Source organism: Buteo buteo, chromosome 9, assembly GCF_964188355.1.
Source record: "Buteo buteo chromosome 9, bButBut1.hap1.1, whole genome shotgun sequence".
Lineage (NCBI taxonomy): Eukaryota > Metazoa > Chordata > Aves > Accipitriformes > Accipitridae > Buteo > Buteo buteo.
This window is the reverse complement of record NC_134179.1, coordinates 25580853-25603794: the sequence shown is the minus strand read 5'-3', so window position 1 is coordinate 25603794 and position 22942 is coordinate 25580853. Positions and strand designations below refer to the sequence as shown.

Here is a 22942-nt window from a genome sequence, read left to right as displayed (position 1 = left end):
TCTGTTTATGGCAGCAAAACTGTTTTAGACAAGGCCTGTAAGGAGAGGAGCCTGTCAACACAGAGTGGTAGTTAGACCACAAAGTGAAAACTTGAAGACTGAGAGAGCAGAAAAGGGAGTAAATAGGAGAAGGCGGGGGGGGGGGCGATGATCCCCTAACCTCCCAGAGATTCATGTAGAGTAGGTTAACGTGGATTAATAAATCATAGGATCAGGAGTGACATGAGCAAGACTGGATCAGAAGAGAATGATGTTATATGTTCAATGCCACCTTTTTTTCCTTCAGCACACTTCCCTCTTTGGGCCAGGGCTTGTGAGATAATGACAAAGGAGGAACTTTGCCATCTATTTGCTTGATTTCAGCAAAATGTTTTCTGTCTACTAGGGAGACTTCTTCTAGGGAGAATTCTTTGCTGGATTGTGTGCCATATTGTCAGTAGAGAACAGCCAGATCTGAGGTAGTGGGTCTGCTCTGCTAGCCCAGGTTGAACATAGTGTGCACCCTGTTTAGCAGGGTCCAGCCTTGCAGTTTGTATCTTCTGATAGTAAGAAAGCAGTGTTCTACCACTGCTGTGACCTCCTGGGATCAATTCTTTGTCTTAGTCTCTCTTCCCCCCCCCCCCCCCCAATTTCTCTGTCCTTTGGCATCCTGCAACTTTCCACTTCGGTGTTTGCTTTTAGTGTAATCTTTAAAAAAAAAAAAAAAAAAAAAAAAGCCAGGAATCTTACATTTTTTTAAAATAGTCATTGCTCTGTTCTAATAATAACTGTTCCATACACACGAAACTGTTGCTATGTCTACAGGACTTCTTTACACAGATGGATGATTCTTTTTCCTTCCAAAAAGTAACTTAAAAAAACAAACTATCAATAGGCACAGAAATTCAATCCTGTGGGATTCAGCTTAATTTAGGCAAAAATTGCAATGATACACTTAGTTCAGTCTGGTTTGGGTTTTGGTTACAGTATGTTTTTGTGTGCTTCTAAAAACAGAAAAAAAAGTATTTATTTATTGTAATCTTTTTCCTTTCCCTCCCCCTTATTAAACCATGCTGTGGTCGGTACTGCTGTTTCTGGTGTACCCTTCTGCATTTGTTGTTTAAGCTGTCAATTTTCATTTAACTTGTCAATTAAATTCACAATCTGTTCATCTGGATAGATGTCCAGAACAACTTGGAAGACTTTACAGTGAGCCAAGAGTCACTGTGAATTCTTAGAAAACTCTCTGGCTGCCTCCATGAGGAGCTGCAGGGGGAAATCTTTATCTTATGCAAGTATGAAACTGAATATGCCCCTCTTGCTCCCCCCACCCCCCCTTCCAAATATATGCATGTTTCTGATCACTTAATTTTTCACAGTTTTTCATGTTTTTTCCAAGTTTTATGAAGGCAGGTATTCTTCAGAGTGGGACAGCCTTCAGAACCAGGCCTGTTTCTAATCTATTTTTGTATCAAGACTATTTTTGGCTCCTTTGAAGCTCCTAGACTTAAAGTGGTACAGGAAGGGGGAGTTTGCAGCTTGATGAGGATTCTCAGCCTTTCTAGACTAGTAAGAACCAGCTTCAGAAGTGCAGCCTTAATGTACAAGGCAGGTCTTTGTACATGATCTTGGAGGCTTTTTCAAAGGCCTCCATAAATATTTACTGCATTACATAAGGAGACAGCAGGTCTGAAGAGACATCTAGCATTGATATGGCTAATGTTTTTGGTAAATACTTGAAGGAAGTGACTGAGGGGTCACTATTTCTGTGTGCTATGTATCAGCTGGTGTAATCAGCATCTTATTTCATGAGTAATAGAGTTCAGCTCTCAAGAATTGCAAAGGGGCTTGGAAAGTATATAGAGCTCTCTGAGCAGCAGAGTGCTAAATCATACTCTGTATGTAGGGAGTCATAGTAATTGGGTTTAGCCTAACAAACTCATAGATTAGCGGTTGGTGCACCGATGTAAATAACTCTGCTTTTGTCATGTGCCTTCTTGATGTCTTAAACACAAATGTTTGTTATGGAATTGGGCCAAAAAGTACTGTTAATCCTAAAGGCTTCATCAGAGCTTTTGGAACATGGCTGCTACCCCAAGGTGCTTTGCATCTTAGGTTATCCGGAATAGTCCCTAGAGTTCTGCAGAACTGACATCATATGAGCAAGAAGATACTGTCTTTATTTTTCCAGTTTAAAAATTAAAAAAAAAGTAGCAGACTGAAGTTGCTAAACTACAAATTGGCTTTTTCTTAGTGTTTGGGACAAGCTCTGGATTATGAAATAACCGCTACTTGTAGTGTTTCCATGGGAGAGTGCCTCAGAGGTCATGCTGATGAATGTAGTGTTATAAATAGTGAAAAAATGGGATTTAGATCTGCATCCAGTTTTCTTTGTAGCTTAAGAATTGACAACATGTTCGTTTTCCATCCCAAGTTCTTGGAATCTTGTCAGACTACTTAATTACGACAGTGGGAGGTGTCTATACTGCTACACTTGTAGAAAACAGACTAAAGTTCCACCGAGCTGCTTTTCTGTGGTTGCTGCCAATGCTCAGCTGTTTTCTGCAGCTTAATCTGGAAGTATTAGTAAGCAGTGATTACAGCATTTGCAGTATTTCTCATTGACTAAGGGGAGTTTTGGATGAAGACGAGCTGGGCACAAGGCCATGCTACATTGTGCTTCCCTGTTTGTCTTGGAGTTTCGCAAATTCATCCCCAATTCTGCTGTCGTATAAGTCAGTGGGTACTACATGTGCTCAGGAACTGTCAGAAGGAGGCATTTCCTTAAAGGCCTTAAATATTTATGAATTTGCCTGCCCTCTGTGTACACTCCACATTCTTACCCTTTTATTCACTGCTGTGTTAGCCAGTGGCTTCTGTGCATGTCAGGTTTAAACTGACAGTTTATTCAGTAAAATGTTTAAACTCACATGGAACTTGAAATGAATGAGTAATTCTGTTAATATCAGTTACTCCACATCTGGAGAGTTTACCTATATGCTTGAAAAACTTGAATTAAAAATTAGTTTATAAACTGGGGGCAGTGACTGTCTTCACAGATCTGTACATTACTTAGCACTTACAAATTTTTCCTAATGTAAAAATAAGTCACCACACCCAAAGACAAATTTTCTTATAATGAAGCTTGCTCTTCTTTTATGTAGCTTTATCAAAGGCAGGCCCCCCAGCTTGTCTAAAGAGTCATTTATTTGTCAAAAGTTACAGGGCTCTACAACAGAGGAATCATAAAAGGAAACAAGGATCGGACAACCTTAGACACCTATTAAAGGTTGAAAATCACAAGTATTTCCTGATATTTAAAGAAAAACTGTTTTGATAATCAAATCACCAATCCTTTGGCACAACATAGAATACCATTCTACTTTATTGTGTTATAAATTAACTAAAAACGTGATGGCTGTCTTGATCCAGCTAAAATAGATTGATTTCACTAGGACTGTGGATTTTGTTCAGTATCTTATGAATGTTCATAAGGAGACTTAATTTGTCTTGGTTTCTCAAATGCTGCATTATATTCCCTTATAACACCTCTAGCCATGTTTTTCTTTCCTTTTCTAATATAGTAACAATCAGTTATACTGCATCAGCTTGACACCTGGCACTCAACATGCAACAAAGTTACAGAAAGAGCTATTTCAAATAATGTTTAATATTTTCTCTAAGGAGCGCAGTAATGACATGCATATAAAACAGTTCTGGTGAAAGGATATCTTTGCAAGAACTGCAGCCTACTTGGGGTAGAAAACTGACAACTATACCAGAGTTTGCACCTCTTCTGCTCTTCTGTTGAGACATTTATGCATCCATAAGAAAATGGCATACGTACTTCTTCATTATTTTTGTTCTCCTGGTATAGCAGATAAAACCAAAACTGAAGAAAGCTGTGGGTGCATAAGGGTGGTAGAGTCATTCACCTCATTTTTTGATGCTGACTCAGTTTTAAAATATTTTTCCAACTTACTGTCAATGTACCAATTCACAAGGAAGTGATCAGAAATTTTTGTGTTCAGGTTGAGCTGTGGCTGATTTCTAAAGCAGGAAGAACTCATCATTTGAGTTCAAAGTCCAGCTTTCTAATATGATCCTGAAAGAATGTTTCATCCTGGCTGCAGCAGTGGAAATGAAGGGCCTTACCTAAATGCACTGAAGACAAAAATGACTCGGGTCAATGGAAATAATCCTATTAACTTCTTTGCTCCTACTCTTTCTTGGGCAATGTGTGAACTGGGGGGGGGGGGGGGGGGGGGGGGGCAAGCTGAATGACAGCAAACAGCAGAATGTGAACTTTAGAGGATACAAGAGGGTAATTTTACAATAAGGAAAAAAACATAGCTTCTTAGGTTTAATTTGGTGTTTTCCCATGTTAAATGGGTTGATCTGAATGGTTTGGCATAGCCAGTAGAAGTCCAAATGCATCTTTCCAGTAACATGTTCTGCTTGGCTGTTCTTTCAGCATTTCGAAGTTTGAAGAACGATGCTGTTTCCTATATGTGCTGCACAACTCGGATGACTTTCAAATCTATTTCTGCACAGAACTTCATTGCAGAAGGTGTGTCACTGTTGTTATTTTAGAAAAAAACATGGCTTGTGATGGGATAGATGGTATCTGCATGCACAACAGCGACTGACTGTTTCAGAACTGTAGTGAAAGTTGATCTGAGCATTTTCAGTGATCGCCACCTTTCAAATGAAAGCTTAGTACTATAGTACCCTGGAGATGTATGAGGTTTGAAGGGTCAAAGTGCAAGCTCAGACAAACATTAGAAACAAATATGATTACAAATTTAATTTTTTTTTTTTACATACTTTGTGGGATTATTTTTCTAATACTTACTATATTAAGGCTTACTACAAGTGTTTGTTGCCTCCAATGCAACAACGCATCCTAAACTTAAAATGGACTTTCTGAAGTGGGAACATTTGGGGTAACACAAGGTCTGGTCAAGATTTCTCCTTTACTGTAAATAAAATTTTATTTATGATTATGAAGAAGCACACTTGATTTCCTTTACATTAGCATCATGTTTACATAAGTAAGATTGTACCAGTATCCCTACAGAAAACTTGGCAAGGGTTTGTTGCATAAAATCAGGGGTGTCTCAGTTTCTCTAAGCCGTGTTTCTGCTCCATAAGCTTGAGGACTGTGGTCTTGAATTGATCCAGAAGGCATTCCCAGAGGGAATTTCATGTCTTTTTGTACTAAAAAAGGCTGCAACATTACAAAAAATCACTGCAGTACTCCATATTAATGGCTGTGGCCACCTCCCAGCCCAGTCCCTAGCTTGTTCTCTCATCCATTCTAGTTCATATAGCTTCTTTTGCCATGTTCATTCCCCTTCATATCTGAGTACTTCTTAGAAGACAAGTAATCAATACCTTAGCATGACATAGTGTTTGTACTTGCATTATTTCAAAGGGGTAGAAGTCATATGTAAGAGTATATTTTTTAAATGGGAAGTTGTAAAATAGACCCCCTTTTCATTCAAGCAAAACTTGAAGCTAGCCTTCCTGCACTACAAAAACTTCTCCAAATGTGTAGGCAGGACTTCTAGGCACTTCTCGTGATGCTTCAGTACTTTCATTGGACATAAAGAAATGGTGGTATAGGATGAGAATTTCACCTGATACATAGATTTTGAAATATGAATTAAATTAATAATTTCAGACATCATGGATGTCTTGCACATATAAAAGGAGTATGTAAAAGAAGTAGGAAAACTGCAGATTTTTTACTGTTAATTCTCCATGTAAATAATTTTTTTTTCTTTTTGCTGATAAGCAAACTTTTACACTGGGCTTATACTTAAGTATAGTAAGTCCTCTTTTCATTCATTACTTTAGAGAGAAGTGTTCTCTTTGTCCTGATACTGTCTCAAGTGTATATTTGCTTTTCTTTTTCTATTCTTTTTCTATTCTTTTTCTATTCTTTTTCTTTTCACAGGTTTTTTGACATGGTGAACAGTATCACTGAAGAAATAGGGAAGGCTACAGAGGAAGGGGAATGTGATGGAGACTCTCTAGAGGTATTTTTACCCACCCCACCCCCGCCTCCCCCACTATACTAAGAATTTGGGGCTTCTAGTGTAGCATTTCACTGAAGGGAGTAAATTACACATCCCTTCTCTGGAGGAAGTTAGACAAGTTATTGTTTACAAAATTTTATCCTATTCTGTTTATAAATTAATGATTCTTTTTAATGGTCCTTATGTAGGTCCTCATGCATTTTTATAACCAGCATAGCTAAATCTCTTGTGTTTCAGTTAGCATACTTGCTTGAGAAGGTACTCAACTCCGGAATTCTCCAGTCGTGCTTATTACAGAGCGACTTTTGTAACAGTTACTTCAGAGTGTAATCATAGTCAGGCAGCATTAGCATCTGTTTAAATTTTAAAGACTGTTTGTTGTCTGTTTCATGCATCACTAGAATTGTGTGCACTTTACATTATTGGCAGGTTGTCTGCACAACAAGTAAGGATGTAATTGTAGTAGAGGAGGGCTTGTCCTTGCTACTTACCATCTGTGGGCAAGCGCAGCAATGAACAGCAAACTTAAATCAGATGATGATGTTGGTGCTGCTGGGAGTCTGTTTATACCCTTAGCCCACTAACTCACACTGAAGCTTAGGATGCCCTACTTCTGCTGCCACCCCTGTTAGCTAAGTTATATCTTGCCTGGGTGTGCCATTACACGCTGTATTCTCACCTTGGGTTTCTATCTGAACATATACATGGTTGAAAAGTGAGTACAGGGCCATTTAGTGCAAGGCAGTACTTAGGGTGTTTAGGCTTTCTTTTAGGTGGCAGGGAACAGGATAGAGTATCTAAGCCCACATCCTATCACATAAAAATCTGGTTTCCCGAAGCTCTAGAGACATCCAAAACTAACCGAGAGAGTCAGTGCTGCATAATGAATACTGACAGCCTTCTGTCCCAGTTTTGATGTTGGCATTTTATAATACACCTGAAATTGAAGATGGGACAGAGAAACCTCTAGAGTGACTTGTGGGATAGAAGCATACCCTATAATGAGAACCTCAGGGTGCCCAATTTGTTTATTTTAGCAAAAAGAAAAGCAGTGGGTGACTTGATTACAGTGGGTAAGCCTTTTTACAGGGAAAACTACAATGTGCTAATGGTCTCTTTATTGTGTTGAGGAAAAATGTAATTAAATAGTGACACCAAAGAAATTCAAATTATGAGGCATGGCTTCACCATGAGAGTAATTAATTGTTGAAACAAAGTACTAGAAGAAGTAGTGGATTCTCTTTCTTATTCAAAAGATAGCAGTCTTTATTTGGAGGAAATAAAAAATACTTTATCTAGGCATAAACTACTGGGTTTAGCATGGGCATGAGCATGTGAAATTACATGTTTGTGTTACACAAGAGGACAGATCAGATAATCTTATCTAATGAACATTTCTGGACTGGCCTTAAACTCTTTGAAATTCAAATTCAGCCGAAACCATGCTTAATACACTACAATCCTGACTAACCTCCCTTGGCACACTCTGCTGGCTGACCTGGTGCTGGCAAAATTGAGGTTGTGCTGGTTTTGGAAGATGTGGTCAGGTCAGGAGAGCATCTGGAATAAAGTAGTGCATCCTGCCTTGCTTTCTATGACTGTGTGGGAGCCAAAGTTCTCAGCTTGGCGCCGAGTGCCCTCTGTTGTCTTCTCTTGTTTTTACAGCACCTGCCTGCAGAATTGCGGGTGCTGTTCAGCAAGACATGCAAGTGTAACTACAAAGAACAGGTAAAGGGTAGCTTAGCTTTATGCACTTACCTGAAATGGCTACCTTAGAAGCCAATGCTTCCTGTACAGTCAGTGGAGAGTCAGTGTTGGCACGGTATCCGATTTGCCAGTTTGAAGTGTTTTTCTTTCCTTCTCCATGGTCTGCAGAAAGCAACTAGCTTCCTCGATGCCTTAGTTAGGAGCACAGGGTCGGATGGAATAAATCTTATGCCTCTGTTTCATTTCATGTTGTTGTTTGCTTTGCAGTATGATTATGAATATGATGAAAATGGCGAGCGAGTCATTCTGGGAAAAGGAACATATGGCATTGTATATGCAGGTCGAGATTTGAGCAATCAAGTCAGAATTGCTATTAAAGAAATCCCAGAGAGAGACAGCAGGTATAGTAACTGTGGCTGATTCCAAATGTTGTGCATTACATAATTTCATCAGTAACGTCATCAACCAGTTTGCTGATCAAGGAGTACCTCTTCTACAAAGCTGCCAATAAATTACCTGTTTGTGGTATTTAATGGTGTTCCTTGTCTTTGCAACTAGACGTTTCCAAGTTGCGAAAGAGTGATCACAACTGAGAATTTAGATGTTTACTGGGTTTGGTACTAGTAGTTTGTAATACTCTTTCTTTCCAAAAGAAATATTGCTCAAGTGCTGAATCCCACTCAAACACCTAGTGACAAACTCAATCTACTTAGACATGCTCAGGCATGTCCTTATAAAAGAACAACTGAAATTCGTGATTTGTGGTGTCCTTGAAAATTCTGAGCCTGAATTGCTGATAAAGATATTTTCCTTTCCTTTTTGTGCATCATTTATTATGGAGCCTTTTAACATTAGAATAATTCATGTGGAACAAACTTTTTGTCTGCATTTTTTTAATGCAGAGTCTCTTTATATATGTATTGCCGTCTCTCATTTATAAAGGTTGCCATGTAAAGACCAGACACTTAATATCGTGAGTACTTGTATATCTGGAGGCTTCTGGTGTGTCCTATTTTGAATACATGAATTCCACAAATATTGTGATAAAAGTGATAGCAAGTCTAAAGATAAGATTTTTCAAATGAAACTGACTGTATTGAACTGTCAAGTTATGCTTTAATTCTACATTAGCCTTTGTTTTTTGTAGTCGAGTGTTGTACAAGCTGCTGCTTAACAGGTGACTTGAGTGCCTGGATCTTTAAAGTGCCTCTCAGACAGACTGTAAAATATTATCAAAGGCTGTAACTCATGCTTATGTTCAGGAAAGCTATGAAAAGTAGGAAATAAAGACATTGCCGTGGTTGCTAACAGAAAGATAAATCACTCCTTTCCCAATAGTTGAAGAAATAACTTTTATGAAGGAAGCTCTTCTGATAAAGACAGAACACTGCTTGGTAGCAGGAAGAATCGCATACCTAAATGAATGTAGGGAAAATATTGAGTGTACCAACTGGTAAATTTTTGTCTATCATTTCAGTCAGGAATGGAATCCATATTTCCAAGTTTCTTGTCTTCTTTTGCCCATTTGGCTTTTTTGGTTTACTACTGTGATCTACTGGCTAGCTTGTCCTTCAACAGAATTTCCCATATTTTGGCATGCTGCATTTCCTCTGTAGGAGGAAATAACTGTATCCTTGTTTGTGCAGTGTTCAATCCACAACTAATATCAGGAAGGAAGTTGGTTTTACCCGTCCCTACATAGCAGTTGCCTCAGAGAGTGCTTGTATTCAAAACAGTAAATACAAGAGGCTATTCTAACCCACCGCAGTGGCTGTTACTCCTCTCACTTTTATCTAGAATGTATGTCCCTGGGGGTAGAACCACCATTTGTGGAAGAGGAGCATTATTCTCTACAAGCTGTCCAGTATCAAAGACTGTTATTTAAATTGTATTGGAGCCTAGATGTTGACAGAACACTGTGTGATTATAATGTTTTCTTTGTGTAATCTACTGACTGGGAGGTCAGTAATGCCACCTGTGTCCTAGCTCAGTTTCTTTCTGGTGGGTCTCTTGTGGGCCTTTCTTTGGTCCTTCTGTCCTCACTTAGCTCTTCTTTTCTTTGATGTTTAAAAAATGAATCCTTCTAAATCTTTTTGAATCCATGTATACATTGGCTGTTAAATATGGATATGTGTGTGATCTAATAATTTTTCCATACTCATGCTCTTTTAAAGATACTGGAACTTAGATTATGGAAAGGGGAATCCAAGGGAATTTAGGGGAATCCTTCCATCCTCTATATTGTTATTGTAAATTTAACTTGAAGATGTGTTATAATTTCTCAGAAAGTATGGCCTCAATTACATAAAACAATCTCTTGACTCAAAATAGAGTTGCAAGTTTTGAATGTGCTAAGAAGAAATTCGTTGTTTGTAACAACTGTGGTTAATAGAAAGTTAGCCTGAGTAGTGCAGGAACTACTTTAAAGGAAAAAAAGGTTATTCCAGATTTTTCTTCTCCAATATACATTTCAAAAGAATTTTCAATGGAAAAGGTTTCAGGTTCAATGTGCAAAGCATACTGGAAAACAGATTATTAAGAAGTTGTTAGTCTTTCATCTAGACTTTCAAAAATATTTACAGGCTTCCAGGACAAATTTCAAGTACTTTTTTTTTTTTTAATGGCATAGTAAGAAAAATTTATTAATTTATTTCTGATTAATTATAACCTGCTCTTTTAGCACTTCGAAAGAAATCTGCAGAAATAAAAAGATTCATCTCTGAAGTTAATTCTTAACACTTTCAAAGTAAAAATGACCATCGTTTGGATTCATGAGAAATAATTAAGTTCCAAGTCAAGGCATGGCCAGAAATGCAATGATTTCTGTGCAAAAAGCAGCGAGTCTTCGATACAGCTATATGTTAAATATAAGCTACTGAATAATGTACTTAATTGTCAGGAAACGTTAGACTATGGACACACATTCTGAAAGAAAAAGAAACGTTCCTGCAATGCTGTTGCCCTCAAATGAATTTCCAGTACTACAAAATAGTACCAGTGGCCATGTCAACTTTCCAAGTTAAAGTAAAACCATGTTAGGTAGGTAATAAGATCTAGCTTTCTAGGAGTTAGAATTTGTCTTTCTTCATACCATTTAAAGTTTCCTAATGACCAAGTTCTAAAATAATAAATGCTTCATCCCACTGGAGATTTTTCTTATGGCTTTATTTTATTTGCTAAATTATTTTAGTTGCTCAAGACTCAATTAACTGCAGTTTAAAAGTGCAGGGGGAAGAATTATAATGGTCTTACTGTTGCTGCTCTGAATGAATATCCCATTAGTAGAACTCGGGAATATAATCTCTGATGATTTTGCATTTCTGAATGACTAACAGCGTAGTCAGAATCTTTATAGTCATGTGTGGAGAGGCAAACAAAAACTCAAATTAGTTTTTATTAAATAGACTTGGAGTCGCATAATCGTACTTTTCATTACCCAAATACTTTCCTTGTTTTCTGCAACAGTTGTTTTCCAGAGGGATTTTCAGATGCCCGCTTTTTTTTTTTTTCTTTTCCCTCTATGTTTTTTTTAAGAGTTCAGCCTCCACTTGTAGTTTAATGCTGCTGTTAGGGTGAGCTGATAACTACCTGCCTCAAAAGGGAGTGGACCTTACAGGCACTTTTCCCCTAACAACTTCAGTTGCATTCGTGCTTTGATTGCATTCCTGGCACTGGCACTCCACTGGGTCCAGGGAGAGCTAACTCCTGAACCTGAGGCAGCAGGAAGCTACCCTTCCTCCCAGTAAATAAATAAAAGTTTTCTGCCAGTTCATTAGGGGACGAGAACATAGCAGTGTTGTTGTGAAGTCTATGCTGAGACCAACTTGGTAAAGGTGGCAGTAAAACTATTCCTTTTGTTGGCAAGTTGCTGGAAGGTTGAGTTTGCAGTTATGTTTAGTACTCCCTCAGTGTAAGCATCAGAATGTCTTCCACTTGCTCAAGACTTTGCAGCTCATTCTCGCATCTGCACTAACAGAAGGAGGTCTGTGTCCTTCATCTATTTCAGCTACCCTGAAAGTCTGACTGCAGATGTTAGTGCTTTAGTGAAAATAGCGACCAGACTCTAAGCATATTGCTTGCGTTTTGCCAGACAATGCACAGTCTGGCAGCTGACCTGCTTCCAGCTCATCCGTGGTTGGACTGGCCCAGGGAGCACATCAGCTGCTGAGCTCTGGTGGTGTTGCACACTGGAGAAGGATCTGGACTCCAGAAACCTTCTTGGCAAAAAGACTGCTGAAAAGCTTACATCTCTGAAAAATTTTTTACCTTGGACTACATTTGGCGAAATTGTTTTGATCAGTTCTTCTCAATATCTCCCCATGAAATGCTTCCTATTTTCTTACTCTGATAGCTATCCATTCTTGCTTTCAGATAAGACTCCTATGTAAATCACCATTTCAATTTTAATTAATTAGCTTTCATTCTTGAGGTGATTTTAATTATACACTAACTTTATGGTTTACTAGTTCACTTTGGCACTAGTCTGAATCCAACCGCTTGCCCAACTGTTCATTTTCTCTGAGTTAGGCTGGAGAGGAGTTCATTTTCCACAAATTTTGTTTTGCTCAGTCTGTCTATGTACATTTATAACACTTTGTGTGTGTATGTATACATAGTATTATATATATTTTATATATGTTATGTGTATTCATATATGATTACATAATTTTTTAGTATGTGGTAGTCACAACCACTGTTAAATGCATCTAACGCATAGTCATTTTCAGTGTAAATGTGTTTCATGGGACCTAAAATAGAACTTTAGGTACTACAGTAAACACAAGACTTTCTTCCCAAAGGTCAATATTGCATCAACTGCTTCTTTTCTTTCCAGGTACTCCCAACCTCTGCATGAAGAAATAGCTTTGCATAAGCATCTCAAACATAAGAACATTGTCCAGTATTTAGGTTCTCTTAGTGAGAATGGCTTCATTAAGATATTCATGGAACAGGTGCCAGGTGGTAAGTTGTGAGGGAGACTGGTTTGGTGGTTGGTTGGTTTGTTTTTTAACATTTTAAAATTATAAAAACCTATAGTACTGCAACAAGATGTATTTCATACAAATGTAATATTCTTTACTATCTCTTTCTGAAATTAATGGGGAAAACTGTGTCTTCAAAGTGCTTGAGTCCTCTCATTCAGTATTTAGATAGAATGTGCTACAGATACAGCTCAGATCATTGCTGTGGCAGGCTACATCCTTTTACCTACAGATCTGTGGTGGGTTGACCCCAACTGGGTGCCAGGTGCCCCCCAAAGCCACTCTATCACTCCCTTCCTCAGCTGGACAGGGCAGAGAAAATATGACTCATGGGTCAAGATAAGGACAGGGAGAGATCACTCACCAAGTACCGTCATGGGCAAAACAGACTCAACTTGGGGAGAAATTAATTTAATTTATTACCAATCAAATCTGAGTAGGATGATCAGAAATAAACCCAAATCTTAAAAACCACCTTCCCCCCACCCCTCCCTTCTTCCTGGGCACAGCTTCACTCCCAGATTCTCTCCCTTTTTCTACCCTAGTAATGCAGGGGTATGGAAAATGGGGGTTGCAGTCAGTTCATCACATGTTGTCTCTGCCGCTCCTTCCTCCTCAGGGGGAGGACTCCTCACACTCTTCCCCTGCTCCAGCATGGGGCACCTCCCATGGGAGACAGTCCTCCACAAACCTCTACAACATGAGTACTTCCCGTGGGTTCTTAACGAACTGCTCCAGCACGGGTCCCTTTCATGGGTTGCAGTCCTTCAGGCACACACTGCTCCAGCGTGGGTCCCCCACGGGGTCACAAGTCCTGCCAGAAAACCTGCTCCAGCGTGGGCTCCTCTCTCCACAGATCCACAGGTCCTGCCAGGAACCTGCTCCAGCGCAGGGTTCCCACGGGGTCACAGCCTCCTTCGGGAACCCACCTGCTCCGACGTGGGGTCCTCCACGGGCTGCAGGTGGCTATCTGCTCCACCGTGGACCTCCCTGGACTGCAGGGGGACAGCCTGCCTCACCATGGTCTTCACCACGGGCTGTGGGGGAATCTCTGCTCTGGTGCCTGGAGCATCTCCTCCCCCTCCTTCTGCACTGACCTGGGGGTCTGCAGAGTTGTATCTCTCACATATTCTCACTCCTTTCTTCGGCTGCAGTGATGTTGCACAAGTTCTTTTTCCCCTTCTTAAGTACGTTGTCCCAGAGGTGCTACCACTGTCGCTGATGGGCTCAGCCTCGGCCAGCAGCGGGCCCGTCATGGAGCCGGCTGGCATTGGCTCTGTTGGACATGGGGGAAAGCTTCTAGCAGCTTCTCACAGAAGCCACCCCTGTAACCCCCTCTGCTACAAAAACCTTGCCACACAAACCCAGTACAAGATCAGAGATGATCTGTGGTCATCCTACTAGAAAGGCTGTAGCTAGTCTCAGTTGGCTGAGCCCTCCTCAGGTACCTAACACAAGAGAAAGGTGGCTGGTGATTGTTGCTTCTGTTTGAGACCAAAGAACTCCCAGCAGCCAGACGCAACAAAAATCCCACTTCTTGAGCTTAGTTTTTTGAGAAACCGTGGAGTTGGTGTATGTACAGAGACATGCATATGCACATCCACCCTTTTTCACTCTTACAACATTCCTTTGGGGCAACTTCTCTCCAGGCATAGGAGGGAGGTGAGTACATTAATTAATTAAATGTGTTCTGATCTGCCTGCTTGAGGAAGCAAGCATATGCTTCTCTGCTGCATCTGAGGCCAGTGGAGATACTGACAGTCTCTTTTTAATTACTCAGGCCAGTGATGATGCAAGTAAGCATTTGCCTGGAGAGGCCTTTGGTTATAGAATAGGTCCCTGCACTTGGTTTGGGATTAATGTTTGTTGTTACTTTTTTTTTTTCCTTTGGAGGAGAAGGCAGAACTTAACTAGATTTTTACTCTCACTTTTTTGCTCTCCAAAATTATAGGCAGCCTTTCTGCTCTTCTACGATCAAAATGGGGACCATTAAAAAATAATGAGCAGACAATTGGCTTTTACACCAAGCAGATTCTTGAAGGATTAAAATACCTCCATGATAATCAAATAGTGCATCGAGACATAAAGGTAAGAATTTGCAGAGAATTAAGCCCTAAAAATGGTTATGCAGTTACATAACACTATTTGTCCTGTAATTTAAAAGCTTTTTTTCTGAAAGTTCTTTATTTTCACATACCCTCTCTGCTATTCTGAACTGTGGGTTACGTACGTGAACCATTGTTGATTTGAATTTGCACAAACAAAATATTTTTCTTATTTTAGAAGAAATGACATATAGCCACTTCAGATGTAATGAAGTGGATATTTTTATTTCTGTTTTCAATGACATGATCGAACTTTAATAGAAGCTTATTAGAAGTGGAGAAGATTGTGGATGGGATATTAGGAGGTTCTCTTCCAAGGTGATTACAGATGAAAAAGTTCCCTTAAAAAAAAAAAAGTCTTTCCCCCTCTCTTAAGATTCTTTAACTGAATTCCTGTAGTATTCCTGTATTAGGGGAAGTTCACTTTGAGATGAAGTTTCTGATAATGGGATTACATAAGGCAGGAACGCTATTGATTCTTCTTTCATCTCCCATCTTAAGAGCCTTAGGAGGTAATTGTTAGTTACTAAAGAGTGCATTGTAGAAACAGGCTATGCAAGAAGTCTTAGATGAAGAGTCAGCAGAGAAAAATAATTGCTCTGAATGTTCTGTTCCTCAGGGTGATAACGTGCTTATCAATACATACAGTGGAGTGTTAAAGATTTCAGACTTTGGAACTTCAAAGAGACTTGCAGGAATCAACCCATGTACTGAAACTTTCACTGGTATGTTCTCAGAGGAGACTCTGTTTCCTCACTTGAGCTGCACATGTAGGGTCAGAATCCACAGCTGCTGAACTTTCATTGACTTCAAATCAATGTAAAAAGTTGTTGCAAGGATAACTTTTTGTATACCTAATCTTAAGCTATACACTGTACTTGTATGAACTGTTCAAAGAGAATGCTGTTTTGTAAGTTCTACTTGAGGCATGAAAGTCCTCTACAACAGAAGAGCTGTGTCTTTCCTATGTTGTATTTGAGTCTCTTTTCTGTGCGCATGGGTTTTTCATCTTGCTGATTGAAGGCTAACTTTTTTTTTTTTAATTTCATGACTGGCTTGGATGTCCTGCCTTCATCTCCAGAACTGCTTATCTACAGAGCCTGTCATTAACTTGATCTTCATTCTGACTGATAATTTGATTTGGTTGTTAAATCATGCAGTGGCACTGCATTAAATAATTATGCAAAATGAGAAGTGACTGTTATTTTAATTCCATCCTCTGGTCTTCCACTTCTGCTTTAAATGAAACAGAATGCAGAATGATGTGTCAGGTTGATTCTCTTACTTCAGAAAAAGGGTTCGTATCACCTGCTGGTTTAGATTCAGATTTCAGGTTTCACTTGCTTTTCCTCTCTGGATGCAATTCAGGGTCATCTTCCTTATTTTAATCTTAATCTATAAATACAGTAAATGAAAATTATGTCTCGTCCAAAGCTCATTGAAACCTCTTAATAATTGTCATTGACTTTGAAAAGCTATATTACCAGATCAGTAGATGATATCAGGTGCTTTTAGCACAAGTAATATTTTGAATAGTATTTTGAGTTTTATGTAGAATGCATATGGAAATTTTTGAATTTTGGATAATAGAGTGGTTTTTTTAAAAGTCTCCTGGTACTGCTCACTCCTCGGTCATTTTGTTCCTCTTGTCCTTTAGCTATTTGTTTCATTGGTGCACATAAGTAAAAAATGAGTATTTTTTAAACAGGTACCCTTCAGTATATGGCACCAGAAATCATAGACAAAGGGCCACGTGGCTATGGGAAGGCTGCAGACATCTGGTCTTTGGGATGCACAATCATTGAGATGGCTACAGGGAAGCCCCCATTTTATGAACTGGGAGAACCACAAGCAGCTATGTTTAAGGTCAGACATCTTCCTTGTACAACTCAGGCCAGTATTTGTAAACATAGGAAATCTTATGACTCTTTTGGAGAAGCTAGAATTAGAGATTGCAGGAAGAGAAGATAAAGGAAATACTTGGTTAGTGAGGATGTTAAGAAGAATGAGCTGATTCAATTGAGTGGGAGTGCTGTTTAGTTTTGAAGAGAGTAATGGAGCAATAGCAGCTATTCAGCAGCCTGGGTGTTTAAAAAAAAAAAAAAACAAACAAAAAAACCAAACTAAAACAAAAAAACCACCTGAGAAAAGAAGCAGTTTTTTGCTTTGCAACAGCCTCTACTTGCAGTTGTGGGTTTTTTTAATGTAATTGTTTATACAGTTTATAATAGGGGGTTTTTTCTCTGAATTAATAAACTAGTTACAGAAATATAACATCAAAACTTAAAAGCAATATACCATTTTACTATCTATACACTTTTTTGATGCTCTTTAGTGTTTGGGAAAAGAACAGTGTAGGCCATTGTCTTTCCCTTTATTTGTCTCAGGTGGGAATGTTTAAAATACACCCAGAGATTCCTGAATCCATGTCTGCAGAAGCCAAGGCTTTCATATTGCGTTGCTTTGAACCAGATCCTGATAAACGAGCTTTTGCTCATGAGCTACTTATAGATGAATTCTTGAAGGTTTCAAGCAAAAAAAGAAAATCCCCATCAAAGCTCTCAGGTAATAAGCATGCTAAACTCAATCTGGAATTTTTCTCTTGTTGGTGATACTGTTTCCTGAAACTGCTGATTTAATCTTTAAGATGAACACAGATCTCCATCCCAGGTGAACATTCAGTTGTAACCTTCTGTTCTAGCAGCTTGCTGCAGAAACACTGTTGTAGCAGAATTCTGTTATCATGTGATCACAGAGGTGATTTATCTAAATATTTCTTAAAAGGTTTCTAAAAGTCTGTTTATGGTTTTGTGCAGCTTTTGTGGTTGGCTGTTGTTTGTTTGTTTTTTACATTTGCATATGTTTTTGTTCAAAGAATGTTTGCATAAAGTACATTTTGTGTAAGGTTAGAACATGCTATCGAGCCTCAGGAGAGTTTTCTACATGAGCAAAAGAATCTTTATCCCATAGCAAATGTGTATGCACTGCATTATTTTTGTTTCACATACTCATTTTCTGTAGTGTTCTAAATTATGGAAAGTAACAAGTTTTGAGAGTATGAATGACATATTCTATGTCTGCATATATATGTATGAAAATATCTTCTGTATATTTTTAGCATGGTACCTAAAAGAAATAAAAATACCAGGTAAAGGAGATGGCACTGGATGATCACTTTTAACATGGTTTCCATCCCCTGCAGATTAACTTTAAATCACAATAGACTACACTTTTAGAGACTGCAGACAGGAGAGTTCAGATAGTCCAGAAAAATAAGAGACTTATCTTTTAGACTATGCTTATTTTCTCAGTTAATTTCAGCACATTTAACTTTCTTTGTTCTGTGCTTTTCTCCCACAGTTCTTTCAACTAATACAAATGGTGAGTTTCAACATACTTCTCTATCATAACTGTGTAGCTACTGTTATCACTTATTCCGGTGTAATTTGGCACACTAAAATGTTGTAAAGAGAAGCAGGCACAATTATGAAAATAAGTGACCTTTCTCTGTTAGGAACCTCTAATTCATTGTGCAAATTTAAACTACTATTTGTAATCCTACCAGGCTATGGCTTAATAACCTAGGCAGGTGGGTAATACAGACTTGAAGAGCTGTGTTGTTGTTATGGGGTCATTTAGTGGAAATTTGAACAGGAAACTAAATGGCTGTTTTATAGTAGCAATAGAGCCAAGGTTTGTGGAGAAAGATAACATAGACTTTTATTAAGGTAAATTCTATGATTGAAAAAAGCGGAATGCATTTGACACTCCTTGTCAGGGCTCAGTACAGGATACTCATCTCTTTCAGGAAATGAACTGGGGGGAGGAGGGGGGAACTGAACAAACAGTTATCTTCATGCTGAGTTGCTATCAAAGTACATCTTGAAATATGCACGTGTGAAAGAGGTATGAATAGTTTCTTGCAGCAGTAATGTATGCTCTGGATTTAAAAACAAAAGTTCTGCATGTTTATTATTAATCAATGACTGAACTAATAAAACTTGTACAAAATAATATGATAAATAAAGGTATCTTATATGTGTTATAGTATATATACTTATATGTATTGTATATATAAACATATATATTTATATACACACATAAAATTAAGATCTTGGAAGGTGCTGGGATGACTTACCCTGTAGAAACATTTTGCTACTGCTGAAAGTGCGTACTGGTGATACAAGATGTGCATTTACTCCAGTGATGAAGTTCAGTTAGTGAACTTGCAAAGAGCCCAGCATTTCTGTATCTCAGGAAGCTTTTGAATAAAAACATAACTGAAAGAGAATGCTATTCCAGAAGAATAAGCTTTAGGAGTTTTTTGTCGATTTTGTTTTAATATTTTGTATTGGTATGTGGGAAGACTGGAGTCTTTCTGTTTTCTCTGAAAGAATAACCTTTTCACTTCAGAACTGTCATGGTACTATTAAATTCTAATTTCTGAATATTCCTATATGAATAGAGTATCTTCGGAGTATATCCTTACCTGTCCCTGTTCTGGTGGAAGATACAAGTAGCAGCAGTGAATATGGTTCTGTCTCGCCTGATACAGAATTAAAAATTGATCCATTCTCTTTCAAAACAAGAGCCAAATCCTGTGGAGAAAAAGATGGGAAGGGAATCCGTTCCCTTTTCCTGAGGTAAAGAGCTATCTGGCATTTATGTTACACAATAGATTAGGAATGTGTGCATTGGGGTGGCTTTTATAAAGTTTCTTTTTACTGACTGTCTTTCATTCAGCATCCCAGATGAAAATTTTGAGGATCACAGTGCACCTCCTTCACCTGAAGAGAAAGATTCTGGGTTTTTCATGCTGAAGAAGGATAGTGAAAGGAGAGCCACCCTTCACAGGATATTAACTGAGGACCAAGAGAAGGTGGTGAGGAACTTGATGGAAGCTTTGGCTCAGGTAAAGTAATTTCAGAAAGCAACAAATTTTTATGGAATTGGAAGACTTATCTGCAGTTACCTGGAACTTTTGAAATTACACATAGTAAAGTAATTAAAAAATAAAGTTTGATTAATCTAGAAGGCATACACCATGTAAACTTTCACAATTGTTTTATTTGGGCTATTAAAAATAAGCTTTGAAATTGTTTATGCTGCATTACATATGCTTTTTGTGTGGTTTGTAAATACTATATGTGTACCTGGATATTAGTGCTGGCCAGACAACAAAAAATGTGTTTTCATTATATTATATTTTACCAGTGATTTTCAAATGGAACTGAGGCTGTCAGGTCAGGTTGACACTGTCAGGTCAATCATCCCCAGAAGGCGATTACCTTGCCCCTATTTTGGAGTTCTGTCTTCTGGCTGACTAGTTTGATGGAGGGACGTGTAGGTGTTTTGGCCTGCTCTGGCCTTATGTTAAGTTATTGCATAGAAAAAATGTAGCTGACTGGTACACCATTGCCTTCTAGCCAACAGGCATAAAAGGGGAAAGAGGGAGCTAGGGAGAAAAGAAATTGCAGCTATTCCTCGCAGCAGTTGGGAGCACGTATGGAGGGGGAGGGAAGATGGAGTGACAGCAGGAGCTACAGCAAACAGTAAAATAATTGCAGAACAACCTTTTGGCTTTCCTTTGTGGGGACGATTCATGATGATGTATCATTCAGGATGACACTGAATAAATTACAGGTCATGACCACACTGCTAAATGTTGCAACACTGTAATTGGATGACATGACTTTTTGTTCTTGTTTGTAATGTGTGTGTTAGTAGTTAATTGACTTACTTCATTCTCAAGGCTCAGTATTGCTGGTCTAAAACATATTTGTATAAAATGTGACGACTCATCTTCTAAAGATAGTACTGTTTAGAAACTGATGCAAATAAATATGATTCTTACGCATGTAGTACAGTTAATGTAATTGGAAATTGCTGCTGTACCAATAAAGAGAGCTTCTAACTCTTGGTGGGGGGAGGGAGGAACCCACAGTTGTCCTGGTAACTATAGAAAGTGTTAAAATAGAAGGCAATGAGAGATGCCAGTGATCTGCTCTTTGCTAGAGTGTTGCTATAACAGACACAGTTGTTAGCATGTGTATGAAAGGAATAATAAGTGATAGTGAGGGGCTGAAACTCAAGCACAGAATCCAGAGAGGATGCTTGGTGTTTCATGCCTTCCTCAGCTGGGGCTGGAACAGCCCAAGAGAGGAGCAGAGAGACACAGAGTTGTAAAGCCAAAGAGTTTAAAGCACATGTGCCTGGAACTGTCTGCCCTTCAAGAGGATGCAGGACTCTAACTCCCAAACACTGTTTTCTCCCTTGAGAGAGGGACCCTGGTCAAAGAGTAGGAAACTTACTCAAACCACCAGGAAGTGGTAGTAACTGCAATTAAGGCGAAGTTGAGTTAGCTTCTTGTTATGTCCTGCGTAAATGCAAGAAGTTACCAATAGATGGAAACCTGACTTGCTTGTTAGGCCTCATCAGGATTTAGGCTTTAATAGCACTTTTCCCTTCACAAAAACTTTTCATAAGAACAATTTCAACAAAGTCATTGTGTGGGGGGGCTAGGGGAGGAGAATGTCCCTCCCAAAATAGGTCACTCTTTCTTATTAGGGAGCCATACTGGTTGCCCTGTCCCCAGCATGCCTTGATGGACTTGGATCTTCTAGTCCAGGGCTACAGTGTGTTATGTGTCCACCTATCTACCCTAATGGCTTTTTAATTATTTACACAAAAAGATCAGCTACTGCAGGACAGAGTGAGGGATCCACTTAAGTATAGCCAATCATCAGGTGAATTCTCCAAATCAAAGCGGATCAGGATCAAAGCCTAGGATCTTTTATCTCGGAGATGGGTACTTTAGTCTGTAGAATGTTTGACTGCTCTAGAGCTTTTTCTTTTTTTTCTTTTTTTTTTTTTTTAATTTCTCTCTCTGTCTCAAATCATAAAATTATCTTTGTTTGATCCTCATCAGAATTAATGAACTACAGTTAAAACCTCAACTTTATTGGCAGAGTTCTTGATGTCTGGCCAGCTATAACATTCATGGCATAAAACTGGCAAATGCAACAGAACCAAACACCATACGTCTTTCTGTTATGGAAAACACTGTTAGGTATCTTTAGTCTATATAAATAATTATTTAGCTTCCTTCAGAATAAGCATCTAGTACTTCATGTTGAACAACTAGTATGGTTTTCCATGTCTGGTTTAATTTTAAGATTGAGAATTGAAATTTGTATTCAGTTGGCATAACTTTACTTTGGAGAGTAAATACAGTCCTCGACTTCCTAGTTACATGCACTGATTATTCTGATGAATGTATTTGAGCCTTTTGCTACTTTGGTAGCTCATGCAAAAACACAAAAGGTTTTAAAAATAGGCATATGAATATTTATAATAGAAAGGTGAGAGATTTGTAGACCTGCTCTAAGAATAGGTAAGCGTAGAAGTTCTGTATCAAGGGAAATGATGTAGTAAAGAATTAGTCTCTTTCTGAGCCTTCTGTGTAACTTTGACTAACCTCTTCTTTTAAATGCTACTGTGGGACTTTGCATGTTGTCTGTCAGAGGCACTCTGAAATTAGAGGCAATGCAAAGTACATGTTTGTTTGCAGTTAAGAGTAATTTGTAGTGTTCAATGCACAGTATATTTATTCATATCTTTTCACTCCTGTACAATGAGACATACAGACTGTAGTGTGCACGTATATTTCAGCAACTGATATAAAATGAAGTCAGCTACTTGCTTGCCAAGTAATCTGCATTACCAGAGAGCTCAGCAGTAGAGGTCTTTGCTGCTGTAGGCATGCTGCTACCATTATCTGACCTGCAACTGTGCCTTTTCCTTAACTATAGCAGTAGAATTTCTGGAAATCCATATTGCCAACTGACATTATTGGCTAAAGTCCCTCTGGCTGTATGTTTCAAAAGATGGCTGTCAAAACCTATTTCTTTTTCTCTCTCTTCTACCAGGGAGCCGAAGAACCCAAGCTAAAATGGGAACATATCACAACGCTCGTTTCCAGCCTCAGAGAGTTTGTACGGTCCACTGATCGTAAAATCATAGCAACCACTCTTTCAAAACTGAAACTGGAGTTAGACTTTGACAGCCATGGTATCAGTCAAGTGCAGCTTGTGCTGTTTGGTTTTCAAGACGCTGTAAGTTGTCA

At 38.7% G+C, this 22942-nt stretch overlaps 1 protein-coding gene across 2 annotated transcripts in view; it reads left to right on the top strand.

Moving 5' to 3' along the window:
* MAP3K5 (mitogen-activated protein kinase kinase kinase 5) overlaps nucleotides 1-22942 on the top strand; it is a 107641-nt gene that overhangs the window by 72049 nt on the left and 12650 nt on the right. For both annotated transcript variants that reach the window (XM_075035798.1, XM_075035799.1), the window contains 12 exons: nucleotides 4454-4549; nucleotides 5942-6023; nucleotides 7998-8131; nucleotides 12565-12692; nucleotides 14664-14800; nucleotides 15437-15542; nucleotides 16526-16683; nucleotides 17205-17382; nucleotides 18178-18198; nucleotides 19283-19460; nucleotides 19561-19729; nucleotides 22746-22931. In XM_075035798.1, the coding sequence (XP_074891899.1) occupies nucleotides 4454-4549; nucleotides 5942-6023; nucleotides 7998-8131; nucleotides 12565-12692; nucleotides 14664-14800; nucleotides 15437-15542; nucleotides 16526-16683; nucleotides 17205-17382; nucleotides 18178-18198; nucleotides 19283-19460; nucleotides 19561-19729; nucleotides 22746-22931 (1573 nt within the window). The remainder of the gene's footprint in view (nucleotides 1-4453; nucleotides 4550-5941; nucleotides 6024-7997; nucleotides 8132-12564; nucleotides 12693-14663; nucleotides 14801-15436; nucleotides 15543-16525; nucleotides 16684-17204; nucleotides 17383-18177; nucleotides 18199-19282; nucleotides 19461-19560; nucleotides 19730-22745; nucleotides 22932-22942) is intronic.